The sequence below is a fragment of the Choloepus didactylus genome, chromosome 18 (genome assembly GCF_015220235.1).
Source record: "Choloepus didactylus isolate mChoDid1 chromosome 18, mChoDid1.pri, whole genome shotgun sequence".
Classification (NCBI taxonomy): domain Eukaryota; kingdom Metazoa; phylum Chordata; class Mammalia; order Pilosa; family Megalonychidae; genus Choloepus; species Choloepus didactylus.
Window position 1 is genome coordinate 48,908,372 of NC_051324.1, and position 19,482 is coordinate 48,927,853.

At 36.9% G+C, this 19,482-nt stretch overlaps 1 protein-coding gene across 1 annotated transcript in view; it reads right to left on the bottom strand.

Annotated features, from left to right (window-relative positions):
* Positions 1-1,500: 1,500 nt before the first annotated feature.
* Positions 1,501-19,482, bottom strand: part of FBXL20 (F-box and leucine rich repeat protein 20) — a 114,344-nt gene continuing 96,362 nt past the window's right edge. The window contains exons 7-15 of the mRNA XM_037807986.1: positions 16,386-16,481; positions 14,460-14,586; positions 13,158-13,232; positions 9,099-9,229; positions 7,055-7,115; positions 6,265-6,309; positions 5,026-5,082; positions 3,933-4,145; positions 1,501-2,485 (exon numbers count right to left, since the gene is read on the bottom strand). Coding sequence (XP_037663914.1) covers positions 2,378-2,485; positions 3,933-4,145; positions 5,026-5,082; positions 6,265-6,309; positions 7,055-7,115; positions 9,099-9,229; positions 13,158-13,232; positions 14,460-14,586; positions 16,386-16,481 — 913 coding nt within the window. The 3' untranslated portion in view covers positions 1,501-2,377. The remainder of the gene's footprint in view (positions 2,486-3,932; positions 4,146-5,025; positions 5,083-6,264; positions 6,310-7,054; positions 7,116-9,098; positions 9,230-13,157; positions 13,233-14,459; positions 14,587-16,385; positions 16,482-19,482) is intronic.

Sequence of the window (19,482 nt, forward strand, 5' to 3'; positions counted from 1 at the left end):
TTTAAACCTTTTTTCTTCTTTTAAATAAAGAAGTACCTTAAAGCTTCAACTATTGGACAATTCGAATTCACTCAGGGTTTTATGGTCAAATTGTTCAGACACTAAAAAAAAAAAAAAAAAAATTATACTTTAGAGCAGATTGCCCCTAAATATTTCTTTTAGTTTTGTGTGAATGAGTAACCTGGGGATGTGAATATTATCAACTACACCTGGAAATATGTGTGTGTAAGAATTTGTATGTATAGCAAGAGAGTGAATCTCACTTTAAAAAGCATATTCCTTATAAGGTAATTTGAAATGAGAATAAGGGAAGGGGAAGTGGAAAAAAAAAACAAAAAATAAAATTAAACAAAGTAGTTTTAGCTTTGAGAGGTGCTTAATAAAATATGATTTAAAATAAAATTAACACTAAATAATGGTGGGTAATACAGACTTCTAGCACCCTTCATCTGATTGTTTTCTAAATCAGTGGAGAATGAAATCAGACTTTATTCTTACACATGCTGGCAGAACCAGCACCTGCAGCATTAAAACAAGCCCTTTAATAGCCTGGATCATGCAGATGATGATCCAAGAGCATGGTGGATTGCACATTAAGTCCTAAAACACCAAAAAAAAAAAAAAAAAAAAAGTCACTCTATTAAAAAAATCATATGAAGTTTCTAATCTCAGGGTTTAGAAATCTACTTCTTGTGCTTTAGAAAACCATTTTATTTCACTCATCCTTTGTGATTTCCTTTGTGGTTTCTCCTTGGACTCTGAGTCCTGGGCACCAAGCACCTCACCACCTCGGCTCTGATGCTCATGTGACCGGGACTGGCAGCGAAAAGGAAACACCTGCTTCCTCCTCAACACTCTCACGGTTGCCCCAGTGCCCTCACCTGGCTACCCTTGTATTTCACTCAGGGGAGCCTGGAGCAGAAGCTATGGCTGACGGGTTCTGAAAGGGTTCTGGTATTCTGAGGTTCCAACATTAGATATGATACTGTCAACAATGAAATACAGTGGACCCAGCTGTTTACAGGGCCATTCTTGCATCTCTGATAGGCTAACATGGGGGCAAAAAGAGAAACCAACAGGTTGGACTGCACAGCTCATCCAGCAATATTCCTGCTAAAGCAAAATAACCTCACAGATATAGGTCAGAGATGCCATTGATCATACTGACATTTCAGTGATCATATGATAAAGTTATTCATTATGTCTGAGCTTGGGTGGTGGGGGCTTTCAGGCTGAATTTTGGAATTTACCATTCTACTCTTTACTAACAATGCATTTCCCTCTTTCCTTATTAAATTAGATAGAAGGAACAATGTGCAGGGAAAACATTGGGCATATCATGCGTATATTGTATGTCACGAGATGTAATAGAAATCAAAAGGCAAAGGTTGTTTTCATCAAAATAGTTTTAGCTTGATTTCTTCTCATAACCTTTCTTGCTTTTGTTACAGTCTCCTTTCAGACTGGCAAAGATTCAGGCAGGATCCCCTAATGGCAAAATTTAGAATTAAAAAAATATTTATTGATAATGTCTCTTTTAAAAATGTCTGGTAAACCCGACTATTCATCCAAAATGCAAACTGTAAACACAACAGCAAAAGAGTAACAACTGAGTGCGAGTTAGCAGCCTATGAATGGGTGACAGACAGCAAGAGTGCGGGAGGGAGCGACAGAGAATGGAAGACAGGTGCACAATGTGCTACAGAGTGACAATTTGAGTGAGTAAGTAACCACGTTTGAACCACAGCGATTTCAATGCAAATATTTAGGAAACCTCTGGGCCAAATACCGAAACACAGGAGGAATGGACACGCCTTCTTTGTGAGCATGCTCAGCATGTTGGCATGGAAACAAGGAAGCACAGAAGCTCTGTCGTCATCTCACAATGGAAGGCTGCCATTTCTAGGATGCAAAGACATTTCCTTTCTGGTCCCTGGTTACATCATATATTGTTTTTTCCATACTTTCCTTAACCATGGAGGACTGCAGTTGCTTTTCCAAGCTCCCCAAAGAAACCTCTTAACAAAAGAAACTGCAGGAGCAGCAACACTGGGTTTGTTGGAAAGCTCCCTTCCTCTACCTTGGCCTATGATTTTATTCTGGGCATGTCCCACAGGAATGGTTACGTTTTACCAATCCAATTGATAAATAAGCCAGCACAGACTTCAGTCCCATGGTTACAGAGCTAGAGAGGGTGGGGGTGAGGGTGTATATGCATATGTATGTGTGGCTCTGGGGATCTGGACACTGCCCTCATTTGGGGCAGTGTTCTGGACACCTTGCCCAGAACACTGGGCCGCTTCCACTGGAGAGACTCCACGGTAACTCTAGAAGTGTCATTAAATACTCAGTTCACCAAGGCTGACCACCTCCATTGTCATAGGATGATGCAGCATCTGCAGAAGCGCTGTCTGCTGCCCCCTACTGAGGGGGGTGGAGTGACAGGTGCGAAGTAGGCGTGGACTTTAATATTGGGTAAATGGGTCTGAAACAAGACAGAAACATTACTAAGAGACAGGGCTGCAACAGAAATAGCAATGTTGCTTTTCAAAAAAACCACTAAGGGGATGAATGGCCATGAAAGCAGGACAGAGAAGAGCCCCAGTCAGGGAATTGAGAGGCCTGGGTTCCACTTTGTACTGTGTCAGGCTGTTCTAAATGACCAAATCAAGCTCATTTAACTTTGTTTGGCACCTGCTTTCATAATTATAAAACTGGAGGAAAACATCATACTAACCTCTAAACCTGTCCCACAGGGCTTCTTAGAGGTTAAAGAAGCTATGTAAGTTTAAAATTTTTTTTTCAAGTCATTGTGGACAATGTTTTTTTCTAATATTAAAAAAATCCTCATTATCTTTTAACAACATGCTTCTTCTAGTCTTTACTACCTAGATAGCATCTGAATACCTACTATGTTGAAGGTACTGTGCTAGTTGTTAAGTAAGAGGAGTACAAACATGGTCAGGACAGGGATCCTGCTCTTGGAGAGCTAATAGTGTAGACATGCACATAAATAGCTAAACCAAAGTGGAAAAGTGCAAAGTGACTTGAAGAACACATAAAGCCTTGTTGGAATTCAGAGATGGAGGAGATTCCTGATAGGCAGGCAGGTCCAGGAACCACAATGTAAGTTGGCCATATAAGAGGCTCTGGTTGACCTGGAGTCTCCTTCTCTGTTGGTGTGGGAGAAATATGGCTGCAAAGCCTCCCCCACTGCAGCTATGCTCTCTGTCCACTACATCTGAAGGTGGAGGTGGAGGTGAGGAACTCTAGATGAGGTCTGAAGCTCTTTTATGCACTCAGAGGCTATAGGGCCAGAATGGATTTTTCAGAGGTTGGTGGTAAAGACCTAACTAAGCACAGTGCCTTTCCCTCACCAGATGCAAAAAGATGCTCCAATAAATGATTGTTAAAGTGAATAATCTAACATATAGCTTCATCAAGCCTTTTACAACCCCTTTGCTTGCAACCAATCTTCCAGTCATTTGGCTGTGCATGAGAATCCTATTATGGAGGATGGGACAAAAAGAAAAGGTAGAACTCTAATTGATCCAGGTGACGTCTTAAAAAATAAGAACCTCAGGAAAAGGGCAAATACAAACTAATTTCTTAAATCCCATTGACACAAATGTTTTCTTTATGTTATTCCTTTCTTTGTGGCATGTGCTTTTTTGACCCTAGGTCATTACCCTAGACATTACTGGACAGAGTCTTCTGGGAGGAGACCTACTTCTGTAGAGTGTGAATTTTCCTACTAAATTTCCAAGTGGATCCGTAGCTAAAAACTATCTACTTTTAAGTTTCTCTCCAGTTTTTTCTCCCTCCTACATGTCCAAGTAAGATGAAAATCCCAGGAGAAAAGAAAAGGAAACGGAAAAGGAAAGGAAGCGTGCTGAGAACACCGAGCCGGGGAGTGATGCGCTCATGTTTACCCTGAGTCTCTTGATTCCAGCCCGTGTGATCTGCTGGCAGTCATAGAGTTCTATCCGCTCAAGGCTGTGACAGCTCTTCAAATGCTCCAGGGATGCATCTGTGATTAGTGGGCAGTTGTCCAGCTCAATCACCTCCAGTTGGTCATGGGCACAGGCCCCATTCCCCAGGTGACGAATTCCATCGTCTGTGATCAGCTCACAATGAGACAGACTCTGCAGCCAAACAGAGCATGGAAGGATGTTGAAATATTTTATGGCATTCCTCTAGCCAGAGGCCTAACCTTTCTGCTTTGATTGTGATGAATATGGAGCCACCACCAGATTCACGGGATGAAAAGAAGAAAGTAAATTAGAGTTGCTGGGGTTGTTTTTGGCAATCAGTAACTGACTCTTTTGTGTGTGATTCGGAATATACATTGTGAATTCATGTAATGACTGTGAGATAGTTCATAAGCAAAATAAGATGGACTTAAAATTAATACTTTTCTTCTCTACAGGGATCTGTTTGGTTCAGTCTTTTCCTGCACAAAATTTTCTGGAATTTGGATTAAATATTGAATACTTGGTTCAGGGGCATGCCCAAATAATTAATTAACTGAAGATATTCTTATAGCTGTCAGGTGTGGTTATCTCTGCACATCATCTCTTCTAGCCTACTTTATCAATTTTCCTTAAATCCCTGGTTCCTCCACATGAAACTCAGGACCTTCAACCCCATTTTGGATAGTTACTGTGCTACCAAACACACCAAAATGAGTCTGGATACAGAACAGCCAAGCAAAATGCCCTCCTAGAGTGTCACTGGAAGCAGCAGCAAGAACTCCTCTGGTAACATGTGGGAGGGGGAACTCATATACTCCCTTATCAGTTTTCAGTTTTTAAGCTTTGGTACAGAAAACATTTAACTTTTTCAGTTCCTATCTCAGTTTCCCCCTTCACTCAGGTCTTTACTTGGTTCACTCTAAGTTGGCAATTTGGAGAAATATCCATCCTAAAATGGCAGCCAGACCCTAAGAGGAAAGTGAGAGTTAACTATAGCACTGGGTTTTGAGTAAATCCAATGAACACACAGAAATTTGAAAGTCAAACTTACCAGTACTTGAAGACGAGGACAGTGTATGGAAAGTTGGATTAATGTGCTATCTGTTATCTGAAAGAAACACAAATGTTTATTTTAGGTACATTTAAACCAAATAAAATCAGGGCCCTATACCTCGTTCTTGATTACATTTCTATTCTGTCACTACCCCCTCCATCCTCCAATAATCAATTATCAAGTAACAGAATCTTAAGTCTGAAAATCCACTGGCTACTTGAGACTAAACTGTTCTACAAGAACACACACAGGCTGGGCTTGAATACATTTAGCCATCTGTAGTGTCATCTTTGGACAGACCCATTCAAAGTTCTGTTTGCTTTTTAAAACGAGTAACAGGTTCCCTTGTAACCTCTACCCACTGGACTTTGTTCTACCTGTTTGGAAACACAATCAGAAGGTATTGCTCCATGAAAAAAGTAATGTAGGAACATTCTCACATTTTCAGATATTTGACCTATATTCTGCAAGCCATGCCACAACTCAGGACTGAGAACTTGGTTGGAAGTTATTTTACCAAGGATGGGGCAACTGGAATCTTGGTTAACTATGAACATTCAGACAGGATGGACAGTCTTTCCTAGAAGTGAAAGTAAATCAGTGCTTCTTTAAAAAATTTTTCTAACTTGAGATTATTTTTTTACTACCCTAGTTTCATAGGCACCAAGAAATGGGGGGGAGGGGGGAGAATGTATGCACGTGACTCAGAAGGATTAACACTGGAAAGGATGCAGAGGATGCTCAGGCAGGTGCAAGAGACAGATGGATGTGAATGAGTTTTAGTTTTAGTTTAGTAAGAACTAATAGCTGATAAGTAGAGTGTGGATAGCAAATAATTAATTAAAAAACAGAAAGTGGCCTCTACAGTCACAGAAATAACTTCCATTTTTCAGTGCCCTGTCTTCTTTTTGGAGACTCCCCTGCCAAAGGTTTTCCCCCAAACAATTAATAATACAATCTGAAAGAACTTAAAATTGGTAATGTAAGAAAATGCCGAAGAGGAGGTATCCAAACAGTCTGTCCTAAGGGCAGAGTTCCATACAGAGTCAGGTCTATGGGGCTAATGATGTAAGGGGTCCAGTAAAGCTTAAGAAAGGGCAGAGATGTACATCAAGGGGATGAGGCTTTTTAAGGTTATTATTAGCATAAATCTTCAGGTCTAAGGACATTCTGATATGCAATCATTATGCAGGTTTCCACCTAACTAAATTTCTGGGTAAAATCCCACAGTCTTACCTGAACACATTCTTCCAGGTCCATCTTTTCAAGCTCATGGCAATTCTACAAAGTACAAAAACCAAGCATTGCAATGCAAATATTTACAATGTGGGAAAAATGTAATGCCAGAAAACTAAGAGGGAGTATTCAAAACTGATGCAATCTCAGAGAGTTCTACAGTTGGTGTCATTCTAATGCCATTTTCTATCTTACTCCATTAATTACACACTTTTATCCCATGTACTTGCCCCTACCCAACTGACATTCCATTAATGTGCCTGAAAGCAAATGTCCTTCCCCATGTTCCATAACACTGGTCAAAGACAGCATGATTTTAAATACTATTATTATATAGTGATACTCCAAGTACTAAAAGCTTCCTGAGAATACAAAAAATCCCTTTAAACCTCTCCTTTCAAAACCAGGCTTTTATGTTTCTTTAAACATTACTCTTATCCATCAGTCATGTACCAAATAACTAAGTAAGATGTTTGACCATTTCTTTCACAAAACATCAGGAAGTTCCTGCTTAGTCTAATTTATCATTTTAAGAAATTGTGGAGAATCAAGTCTTGTGACAAGTGTCACGTACTGCAAGGCGTGTCTGCATTTCCAGAGCGGTATGCATTCTTACTGGCATCAGCAGACCTGTAGCTGTGGCATGAGAATACTCAGGAAAACCAGCCCTACAGCAGTTCTCCCACACCCCCCAGGCCCAATTCTGCAGCCATTCTGCATCTCCCTTGCTGCTTACTTTTCTGAAATAAAACCCTCAAACAAACCTATGAAACCTAGAGAAAATACATACCCTGGCCAGAGTTGTAAAGCCCACATCTGTTAACTGAGAACACCTTGCCACTTCTAATATTCTGTTAAAAAACCAAAGTGAAAGTCAAGCCCTTGGACACTGAAAACTGGGTTTACTAAAACAGCAAGAATTTAAGAAAACAATCTCCTATTCCCTAAGGACTACATAACACAGAGTAACATTAACAACTAAGCAATTCTGTATAAAGATCTCTCCATTCATTTTCATAGTCATTATACAGTGGTCCTGTAAATACCACCCTATTTCAAGGTGATGCAATCAAAGAACACAGAAGAACATAATGGAAACTTGTAGTTAATGTCAAAATGCACGAGAAATGCATCTAAAAGCCTTCTTGATGGCATACTGCTCACCCCCAGAGGGCACCCTGTTCCTAGAAAACAAAGGAAATGGAGATAAATATGTTTCAGTTAATCAGTTGCTAAGTAAGTTATTCTCTTTCCCTATTTTACATGTAGGTTCACTCATATTTACAAAGCTTTTTAAAAATGTTATGAAGTGGCTGCTTAATTACAGGTCTGTCCTAAACATAAAATTCCACACTTAATAAAAAAATACCCTTAAGCTTCTTGTTTCCTCCCACAGACTCCTGGGAGGGCCCAGTGGAGAGGGGAAGCTGAGCTGGCAGCCACTTTCCTGTTCCACGACTGCAAAACATCAACCTAAATACCAACACAAGACTGGGGAATCAAAAGCAGCTCTTTTCCATGAAAAGTCTGGTAATCTCTGCACCACAGTACTAAAGAAGATTTAAATGTTTGCTTTCAAATTACTACAGAAGTTGAAAAAACTTAAAGATAACATACAAGAAATCATTATCAACTGAAAATCAATTAGAAATGACTGTTATAGCTAATGGGAAAGCACAGTCTGACTGAAACACATTTGGGTATCACGTTTGAGAGCTTTTTGCCATTTTAACAATAAAATGAACAATAAATAAAGATGGATGCGAAGACCCCTTTCATTAAAATGAAAAAATATAGTGTATAATACTTTGAGAGAGCAGTGAGTTTGGTTACCTCCCTAGCTCCTAAGAAGTACTCTACTCTAGGCTTCTGACATTACTAATTTTGATCAAGTCTATGATCTATATAAAAGAATTTTAATACTGTAAGCAAATCTTATTTTAACCATTACGTTTAGGCACATGGATAGGGTGATCACAATTTTTTTAAAGAACATTTTACTCGTTTATAATGCTTTTTATGTGTAAGACAAGTGGTTTCATGGACTCTGGAGCCTGACTGCTTGGGATGAAATCTTCATTTCTCCAATAACTAGCTGTGAGACCTTGAACAGGTTACTTGACCTCTCTGTGCAGCATGTGGTTTCCAATCTATAATATGGACATGTTACTAGTGATTATATCATATTATGCTGATTAAATGAATTAATACTTACAAAACACTTAAAATAATGCCTGACATATAATAAGTATTATATAAGTTTTGTTTTAAAAAACAAAAAGGCAAATAGGGATCATCCCTACTCATTTTGTACTCATTACAAAATAGTGTACTATGTGCTCTTACAGAGCCAATATGATATCAGTACCAAACCCATATCTAAGCAGAGATGAGGAGCAATAGATAAATAAGGGTCGTTTTAAGAAAGACCAGCAGCACAAAAGAGGTCCTCCTGTAGGGTAATATTTTCTTTCAAAACACCCCTGCTATGTACCTAGCATGGTTACTACAATATAAATGACCACAAGGTGGGCCTTTTAAAACTTCCTACAGAAAGGAATCATATGAAAACATTGATTACTTTCTTAAGTAATGAAACAAAATGTTGACTTTCTCTAGAATGGATAGCAAGAAGTAGAATATAGGTCTGTTCCTCCTTGGTACATTCCAATTACATGTAATCAAATGAGGTACATAGCAAGTAGGTGGGCATCTAAAAAGATAGTGGTTTTGTAGTATCTTCCTTCAAATGTCAAGGTTCAAAGAAATAAATAGGGGTGAAGGAGGCTTTTGTTCCTTTCCCCGGATTTTTGAGCTAAATAAGAAATGTTTACCTAAGCCGCGGGCAGTTCTGACCTAGAGCATTCAGGATGGCATCTGTGATGTTGGAGCAGCCGGATGCACAGAGGGACTGCAGCTTATGGCACCCTCTGCATATAGTGATGAGACCTTCATCTGTGATTTGCTAAAAAATAAGAGCAAAAGATTTAGCGGAAGAAAAAGAAGAAAAAATGTTACATTTTAAAAAATAAACACCAAAAAGAAACCAGGGCAGCTTTAATATTAGTTGGGTAGCAGACCTAAAAGAACACAAAAACATCTTATTTCTTCCTTCCAGATCTTGTAATTTAGTTTGTAAGAGAATTGGTGCTTATTTGTGGTATAGAGGGAAGAAGCTAAAATGGGATTCTTTTAACTTAAGTAGGACTGGGGATGGCACACAACACATCAGGTTCATTAAACGGATTTTAAAACTGTTTTTCTCCCCCTCTAAAGCAGAACCCCTATCTAAAAAACAAATAAGAACAGCAGTATCTTAATAGTGTAAACATATTTACAAGTTCAAATTGATACTGATAAGTTAGTGGGAAAAAGAAACAAATTGTGGATGATTTGTATCAGCCGCAGCATCCATCTATGCTTAATATTCCCACGTACAGGGTCATGCATTTGATTGTCATGATCTCTTTTTTTTTAAATCGTAGAAACACATACACAACAGGAACTCTCCCACATCAAGTGCTCCCAAGCATTCAGTGCGGTGGGACTAACCACACCGACAACATTGCACTACCAACACCATCCGTTACCAGAGCTTTCCCATCACCGCAAACACAAACCTTGCGCACATTAGGCATTAACACATCCGCTCCCTCTGCTCCCTCCGCCCCGACCTGGCAGCCTACACTCCACCTTATGCTTCTACGAATGTCCACATTCTAACTAGTTCATGTAAGTGGAATCATGCAGTATCTGCTGTTCCTCTGTGTCTGATTTATTTCACTCAACAAGTCTTCAAGGTTCATCAATGTAGTGGCAAGTTATCAGGAGGCTACTGGAATTTCCATTGGAATTGTGTTAAATCTGTAAATCACTTTGATTAGTACTGACATCTTAAAGATTTACTTAGGTTGTCTTTAACTTCTTTCAGTAATGATTTGTAGTTTTCTGTTTACAAGTCCTTTACATCCTTGGTTAAATCTGTCTCTAGATACTTTATTTTTTAAATTGCTGTTGTGAATGGAACTATTTTCTTGTTTTCCTTTTCAGATTGTTCATTGCTGGTGTATAGAAACACCACTGATTTTTGTGTATTGATCTTGTATTCCATCGTTTTGTTGAATTCACTTATTAGCTCTTATTGCTTTCTTACAGATTCTTCTGGATTTCCTCTAAATAGGATCATGTCAACCGCAAATATGGATAGTTTTACTTCTTCCTTTCCAATCTGGATGCCTTCTATGTCTTTTTCTTGCTTAACTGCTTTAGCTAGCACTTCCAGGACAATGTTGGATAGCAATGGTCATAGTGGGCATCCTTGTTTTGCTCTATTAGAGGGAAAGATTTCAGTTTTCACCATTGAGCAGGATGTTAGCTGTGCAACTAAAATGTAATCTTGCATGTGTTTTAAATTATTTTATAATGGAAAAATAAAACATATCATTATATTACATATAAACATTTTAACATGTTGGATACATTCAGCACTTTAATCTGTCCTGCCAGATTCACTAATTTTGCAAAGACAACTGAAAAACAACCACAACAAATGGCAAAAATTTTAACACTCACTGCTTAAATCAGCATGTGTTCAATATTGTGCAACCGAAATAAAATATAGATAAAAATGGATGCTAAGGCAGATGCAACATTTGTTCTGAGGATAAAATAATGAGGTATATACACATATAAAGTACTTGAAAAACTGACACATATTTGCAACGTATCTCTATTACTAGGCAAGGATAGTTCAGATGTAAAAGGAGGAGGAGTAATCAATAAGCATGCATTTTAGCAGGCTGGTGGAACTTATGCCATATAAAGCTAGAAAAATATTGTAGGCTTGTGCTGACTTTTCCTTCTTATATTTTAAAATCTATACGGGATTACTGAAGGATAAAAATGAGGAAAGATATATTGCCAATACTTTAATCTAAATGTTAAAATTAGAAAAAGAATGAATCAAAAAATCAAAGTGACTTAAGTCACTTCAATAGTTTGGGCAGAACATGAAGTCTCATTGAAAATCATTTCATCATATTGTAGGGAAGGAATGACATGCATGAAAATTTGGGGAAGGCAAACAATAAAATACCCACTATGATTTCTCCCTGCTAGAAAGGTAAAAGAAACCAAATGCAATGTATGTGTGCATGTGTAATTAGCACGTGCACATGCACATAGTCGATTTTCATTATTTGTGGTAGTTATGTTCTATAAAGTTGCTGCTTACACTAAACTAGTGAATACTGAGCCATTGCTCCTAGGGAAAATACAGGGTTGGGTTCGTATGAGCTTCTGGTCATAATATTTTTGTTAAGTGACCAATACATAACCTTGTTTTAGGTGTATTTCTGTTTAAAGACAACTTATTTAATATATATTGTTGATTCATGAATATTGAAAGAATATTGAACTCAGCCAACAGCACTATAATTCATATCTGAATGAAGCTAATTTATCAAATGTGTTTTTCTCTGTAAAGCACATTATAACTTCTTGTACTTAGGAATACTAGGCAGCACTTCAACTCTACGCTTGGGAGCCATTTTAAACAGTGAAATCACACACACATATACACCCACACACCCACACACACAGAGCATAAAAATATGAAAAATGTGGCACTAAAGACACCTGAAACGGGACTTAGTAATACTGAGTGCTGACACAAGAAGGCAGAACACTGCCATGTTCTACCTCACCTGGGAATGTGTGTTTTCCCTACTCTGCATATGTTGGCAAATGACCAGAGAAGTGCTGCTAGTATTGATTATGGGGTTACAAATAAATTTTAACAAGTAGTCAAATTCACAAATAGGAATACTGTATAGTAAGGATTGATTGTATATGGTATATATATGCATATGTATAAAATTAAGACTATTCACATCATCTGAATATATCCAAGAATTACAGGTTGTTTTGTTTTGTTTTTAGCACTGTAAAATGATGGTTTTATGTTCACATATAGTTATGCTTACTTTCTAGGGGCAAACATTTCCCATATTTGCCCATAAATGAAATGAGGCAAATTCTGATAGTCAGCAACTGTGGTGATCAGAATGAAAAGGAAAGAATGTCATCACTTTAACTCAATCTCTGGGTGCCTCTTAAGCACCATCCCTCAAAGGCTAGAACTCCATAAAATGTGGCCCTTTTTGTATCAGCCTTAAACTAAACAATCAGTATGCTCTCAAGTTCAAGTGGTCAAACAAGAAGGGGAGGGGAAAACAGGCAGAAAGCTTCGCACAAAGAAGGAAAACCCTCATCAATTTTTTTTCATTGGTACAAGGGACTTTCAAAGGCAATACCCACGTGTAATTTTCAAAGAAGAGAGAACAACTAAAGGTGTATACTGTTGATGTTCTAGGCCCCTGAGAAGTTTAGGCAGTTATCTGAGTGAAATTCAGGGGTTTGGAGTAGATAAGTTTATAGTTTGAACAAGCCAAATGCTAACTAGAAATACTACTTGAAAACAATTTAAATAATTTCACTTGTCATCTGTTTAGATTAATGGTTCTTGATAGGGTTGTGACATATTGGCACATCTTAATTGGTTATAAAGTGTGATTTGGAACTATTAACAAAAATATCTTAAGTACTTCAGTGTGTGTGAATGATTTATTTTTAAAAAGTTGGCAGTTTTCTTAAGTAGAAAAGAAAGGGGTGTACAGTTAGCTCACCTAGAATTCTGCACAATCCATCCTTTATCTTATCTATGTCAAAGCCCCTGGGAGCGAATACTGTCAAGTATGAAAGAGTCATCTGTGTGTCCACTGTGTCCCCAGGCTTTTGATAGTAGAAAAACCACTGGCTCTGATGATGGAAACTCTTGCAATAATACTGAAATGAATTCCTAACACAGTAGAGTCATGGGAAGGGCCACTTACTAAGCAAGTCTGCAAGTTCAGAGTCACCAGTTCAGGACAGTGTGCACCTATGTACTTGAGAGCTTCATCTTCTAGCTAGAAAGGTTAAAAAAGGGAGAGAAAATAATTATTGACATAGTTTCAGAGGGGAAATTTTTAAGAATTAACACATTCATCAATACATTATAAACATAGCCAGCAAAGTTTCCAAGGAACAATGAACCAGAAACAGTGACTGTGATCACATAATGGTATAATTCATATTATTAGTATATTATCAGCATTTTTATCAGTTCTGACCATATCAAATTCATATTATTACCAGCAAATCAAGGAAAAGATGAAATAAACATTGCCTAGTGTTTACAGATTTTACTTGTGACAAATCAAATATGCCTCACGGCATTTTACAGAGGGATTATAAGGTTAAAATAATTTATTTCTAAAACCCCTATAAAGTTTTTTATAAACAAAGTTTTGGGAGAAGGAGCTGAGAAAGGAATCCACAGAGTTTATCTGGTGCTGGAAGATCAGTGCCATGCTTACAGTGCTGAGAACAGATGGCAAGCAATTGATTATAATGATTCATTTCAATCAATATTTTTCAAGATTCCGTAAATATCCAAAAGCTCAAGCTGTTGTTTTAAGGCAGTCATACTTGCGAAGCTCTACTTCAAACAGTGGGACCCCTCCCTCCATAGTAAAAGAATGAGGGTATTTTTAATTCAATCCAAGGTATGGTTTGAGTAACCATTAATAAAATAAAACAATAAAAACCTAGCCCTACTTTGTCAGTCACTTCTAAATTCACTCTTGATCTTCCTTCCAGATGCTCTTTTTCACTGCAAAACACTGAGATGGTAAGCTTTTAATTGACAAAATATGTTGGATTTGTAACATGACTGACAGGAAATAAGCATCAGCACTATAAAATGTAGGTAGCAGTGTACTTGGCACATATAAGAAAAATTCCTGGTGGTTAAGCAGCTAGTGAAAATTGCCAAGACTGCCTTCCTTGCACATAAATACCAGTTCAAAGTCTCAGGCAATGACGTGATGAACTGCACGAAACCCTTCTCGTCTGTGGTGCATCCTCAGTGTGATCTTATCTCTCCCTCTTGCCTCCCCACAAAATCAATTCTGCAAGAAGATGTTTATCTTTAGTCAGATACTTTACTCTAAAGAGAACACTTCAATTTTCAGCAAGCATGTGTCTTTGGTCAGTAACAAACAAGTAACATTTCCCTTAAGCCAACACCTTGCAGCTGCCTACCATGAGGTCACGATTCCTCTGACTTTCAGAAGCACTACATGGAGTATTACCTGCGTGCAGCCTTTTAAAAATAAGGCTTTGAGAGCCCCACAGCCTCTCACTAGTGCTTGGATACCATCCTTGGTTACTTGGTCACACCAGGAAATGTTCAGTTGCTCCAACAGTGGACATCCCTCACTTAAGGTAAAACAAAATGAGAGAAACATATGACTAAGTCCAATTCCAAAGGCACCAAAGTCTCATTTTATTGGCTATTTAGTCAGGGAATTGCAATCCCAATCTTTCCCACAAGCATATATACTTACTCAATGTAAATTTAGAATATTAAGTAATCCCATAGCAAAAGAAAAGCCGATTCATCAGTTTGCAGAGTTCACATGGGACTATATCACTAGCAGGGCCATCTCAAATCCAGCTTCACCCACAGCACAATATTGTTTTCAGCTATACTAGATTTTTATGGAGCTTTATACTTAACACAAATCTCAAAGGTCTTTAGATAGGAAGTAGAAATTAAGTGACTTGTTCAACTTCAGAGAGTAATTGAGTTCAGAATCAAATCCAGATTCTCTATCAATTAATTTTATTACTTATCAAAGTTATAATGAGGACTTTTCAACTTTTACTGAAAAAATTACAAAGGATCTGTATATTTCCATATGTTATTATAGGATTGAATTTAGGATATCTTGTACTCAATCGCTGCCTTCTATCAAATACTAGCTTCTCTTTTGTCCCTTTTACTCTTATCAGTTTAGATTCACACAGGGACTGTAGAAGAATCCCAAGCTTTCTATGACATTTTCTTTTGAAAACACTGCTTCAATTGTTTTCAATATTTCTGCCTATAGAAAAGATCCAGAAAATAAAGCAAGGAGATCTAGGTTCAAGCTCATTCTTCAACATGAATGCTGTGACGTCAGGTAAGTCACTTCAGGAAGCCTGTCCAGACCTCCCTTAGTCCAAATTTAGCCAAAGTACTATTTCTATATTCTCCGAAAATCAATGTACTTACTCTTATCACAGCATTTATCTTGCATTGTAATATGACAATGTTTAGTGATTTTTTTTCTCCCACTAGATTCTGAGCAACAATATTTCATTCAGTTACATCCCAAGGTTGCACAGTATCTGGCACTGGCACTGGAAAACTTAATCAAGATTTTCTTATCTGTAAAATGTCTGTTCTATCTACCCACGGCTTTCATATAATTGAGATAATGTATGTGACAATATTTATAAACCATATATGATTATATTTATTAGCCTTACACACATATGTGTTCAATATCCATAAGGGAGGTCTAGAAGTAGCCACATTTTTAATTACTTTTGCTCTATTTAACTAAACCTGTATTTATTCTTGAATGAGCATGTCACCCTCCTTTTAAGATGTATCTTCTGTCATGTAAAGTAAAAAACACAGTAGCATTAAAGTAATTAACATTTACTGAGGGCTTACTATACGCCAGGCACCATGTCAAGCACTTTATAGATATTAGGTTGAATCACAAGAAGCTGCCACTTTTGTAAGACAAAAACTGCTGGATATTGCAACTTTATATGGTTGAGCCTAATATATCATCTAGTTTAATCCTAATGACAACACTATGAGATGATAGGAAAAGTTCAAAAGGGTTATATTTGCTCAAGGTAACTGGTTAATAACCCAACTCCAGAACCCTGTTTTTAATCAGTTTGTTACAATATATGAACCATTTTTTTGGAGGGGAAAAACAAGTCCTCAGAAATATCTAGTCTTTCATGTGTAGCTGTACTATGTTCAGGAATCCTAGTTATCTCTAGTCATTTCACCTTGATATTCCTGAATTTGGGGCAAGTGGTAAGACAAAATATCTATTTTAAACTACAGTACATATACATAAAACATAGCTACCTTCAATTCCAACTTCATTTCAGTTATTGAAAAAAATATTTGTTCTGATGATTGAACATGCTTATCATAAGAAATTTACCTCAGAGCTTTTAGAGACATGTTTGTTATGGATGTGCAGGAAGCCAAGTCAAGGTGCCTGAGTTTGGAACAGAACTTGCTAAGGCTAGTACATGTACTGAAAAATGGAAAAAGGAGAAAAAAAATGAATAAATAAAATAAGAATACATACCTAGTATACCATACCATGCTCTCATCAAACATGTGTTTATATAAGAATTCTAAAATTTTCATACCCCCAATAAAAGCAGCTGTAAATCCTGGGACCTTTCACATTTAGGAAGAGGCAGGTTCCGTTCAAAACGGAGAAGACAGGCTGTGCTGCGTATGAGAATTTACATAAGGGGAAGGTGGTGCTTGATTCACATTTGGAAATATTAGCTATCAACAGCACACTACTCATGTGTGCTTTAAGAGATCTACATGCATTTTACAAATCCAGGAACACCAGAAAGCTAGCTACTACCTGCTAGCCTGTGGTCAACAATGAAGACTGAAAGCTCTGCCTGCTCATTCACTTAAATCTCTGTTCAAGACCACCTTTTTTCATGGCAGTAATGAAAGGACTGGATTTTTTTTACAAAGTATACAAACTGGTGATGGATTGGTATTGGGCTGAAACAAGCTAAATTATCAAATATTGCTACTCACTTTCCTTAATGAATATCTTAAAGGTACTCTTTGCACAGTTGTCAAGTTCTGAGTTTATTTTAGTTTTACCGTACTATTATGGAAAATTTCAAATATGTACAAAAGAAGGGTTAATAAAACCCACATGTATAATGATTAAGCTTTGATATGTGTCAATATTCTGCTATTTTTATTTCATCTATTCCCCCTTTTTTCCCAGTATTTTAAAGCAAATCCCAGAGATATGATTTTACCTGTAAGTATTTCAATACATATTTCTAATATATAAGGACTTTAAAAAAACACAATTGACCATACCATGATCATAACCAAAGAAATTAACAGTAATTCCTTTATATCACCTGAAACCCAGTCTGTGTTCAGTTTTCCCCAATTGTTTCATAAATGCCTTTGCCCAACTGGTTTGTTCAATTTGGGATCTCAACAAGATCCATACATTATATTTGGCTGATTTAACTCTTAGGCATTTGTGTGGATACATGTTTTCATTTCTTTTAGGTAGATTACTAGGAGTGGAATTGTTAGGTCCTATAGCACATTTATCCTTTTTAAGAAACATCCAAACTTTTCCAATGGCTGTAACACTTTATATTCCCACCAGCAATGTATGAGGGCTTGTTTCTCTATACCTTTGCCAACTCTGGACTCCCCAGTACCCCCTTACCCAACCCAGATACCCAGATTTACCATCCCTTATCATTTTGCCACAATTGTTCATTCTTTCCCTCCCTCATCTATCTTCTAAACATTTTAGTAGGTTGCAAATATTGTGCTCCCTGAATACTTAATACTTCCACATATATTTCCTAAGAACAAGGAAATAAGTTATAGCTGTGCAACTGTCTTAAGCATATTTACCAAATTCAAGAAGTTAAATATTGATATAAAGCATACAGTCTGTGTTCCATTTTTTTCAACTGGCCCAATAATTACTTTTGGGGCATTTTCTCTTCCATTATTAGATCAAGTCCAGGATCCTGTATTGCATTTAATTGTCCTTGTCTCTCTCTCTTTTTTTTTAATATTCATTTTATTGAGATATATTCACATACCACAGTCATATAAAACAAATCATACATTCGATTGTTCACAGTACTGTTACATAGTTGTACATTCATCACCAAAATCAATCCCCAACACCCTCATTACCACACACACAAAAATAACCAGAATAATAATTAAAGTGAAAAAGTGTGCTTCAGGTTTTAAAGCAGGGAAGGATAGTGAGGCATTTATCTTGGGCCCCAAATTTAAGGGGCACCAAAAAACTCAGGAAATAGTATTTGAATGCAAGGTTTTAAAAAATCAAAAGTAATGCAAAAAGTCCATGGTGAACAAAATATCAAAATTTCAAATACAGATAACATTGGTAATGGTGCCATGCCAAGCCATTTAAGAGCATGATGCAAAGGTAGAATATCAACAATACTAATTTTTTTTTTTTAGAGAGATAACAGTAAAAATAATGTTTATTGTTTATTTTCTGATTACAACACAAATATATGCTCCTTGAATAAAATTTGGAAAACATATAAAAGTTTCAATGAGAAAAAGTAAAAATTACATATAACCCAACTTTTTAAAGTAACCAAATTTCTTATTATATTTCACTAATTTTTTTTTAAATCTTCATTTTATTGAGATATATTCATATACCACGCAGTCATACAAAACAAATCGTACTTTCGATTGTTTACAGTACCATTACACAGTTGTACATTCATCACCTAAATCAATCCCTGACACCTTCATTAGCACACACACAAAAATAACAAGAATAATAATTAGAGTGAAAAAGAGCAATTGAAGTAAAAAAGAACACTGGGTACCTTTGTCTGTTTGTTTCCTTCCCCTATTTTTTTTTTTTTTTCCTGCAGGTTTTAGGAACTGTTTTGCTCCTGTTAACCCTGTTTTCCTTACTGTTTCTCCTTATGGCAATGGAAATGTTTACCCTATGAATGTCCCTCCTTTGTATATTGGAAGTATATAACTTGTTCTAAGTTCACAGATTCACAGCTAGAGGGGAATTATGCCTTAAGACTGACCACGCCTAAATTGATTTTGATGGGATTTTTTTTTTTTTTTTTTTTTTTAATCATCATTTTATTGAGATATATTCACATACCACGCAGTCATACAAAACAAATTGTACTTTCGATTGTTTACAGTACCATTACATAGTTGTACATTCATCACCTAAATCAATCCCTGACACCTTCATTAGCAGACACACAAAAATAACAAGAATAATAATTAGAGTGAAAAAGAGCAATTGAAGTAAAAAAGAACACTGGGTACCCCTGTCTGTTTGTTTGCTTCCCCTACTTTTCTACACATCCATCCATAAACTAGACAAAGTGGAGTTTGGTCCTTATGGCATTCCCAATCCCACTGTCACCCCTCATAAGCTACATTTTTATACAACTGTCTTCGAGATTCATGGGTTCTGGGTTGTAGTTTGATAGTTT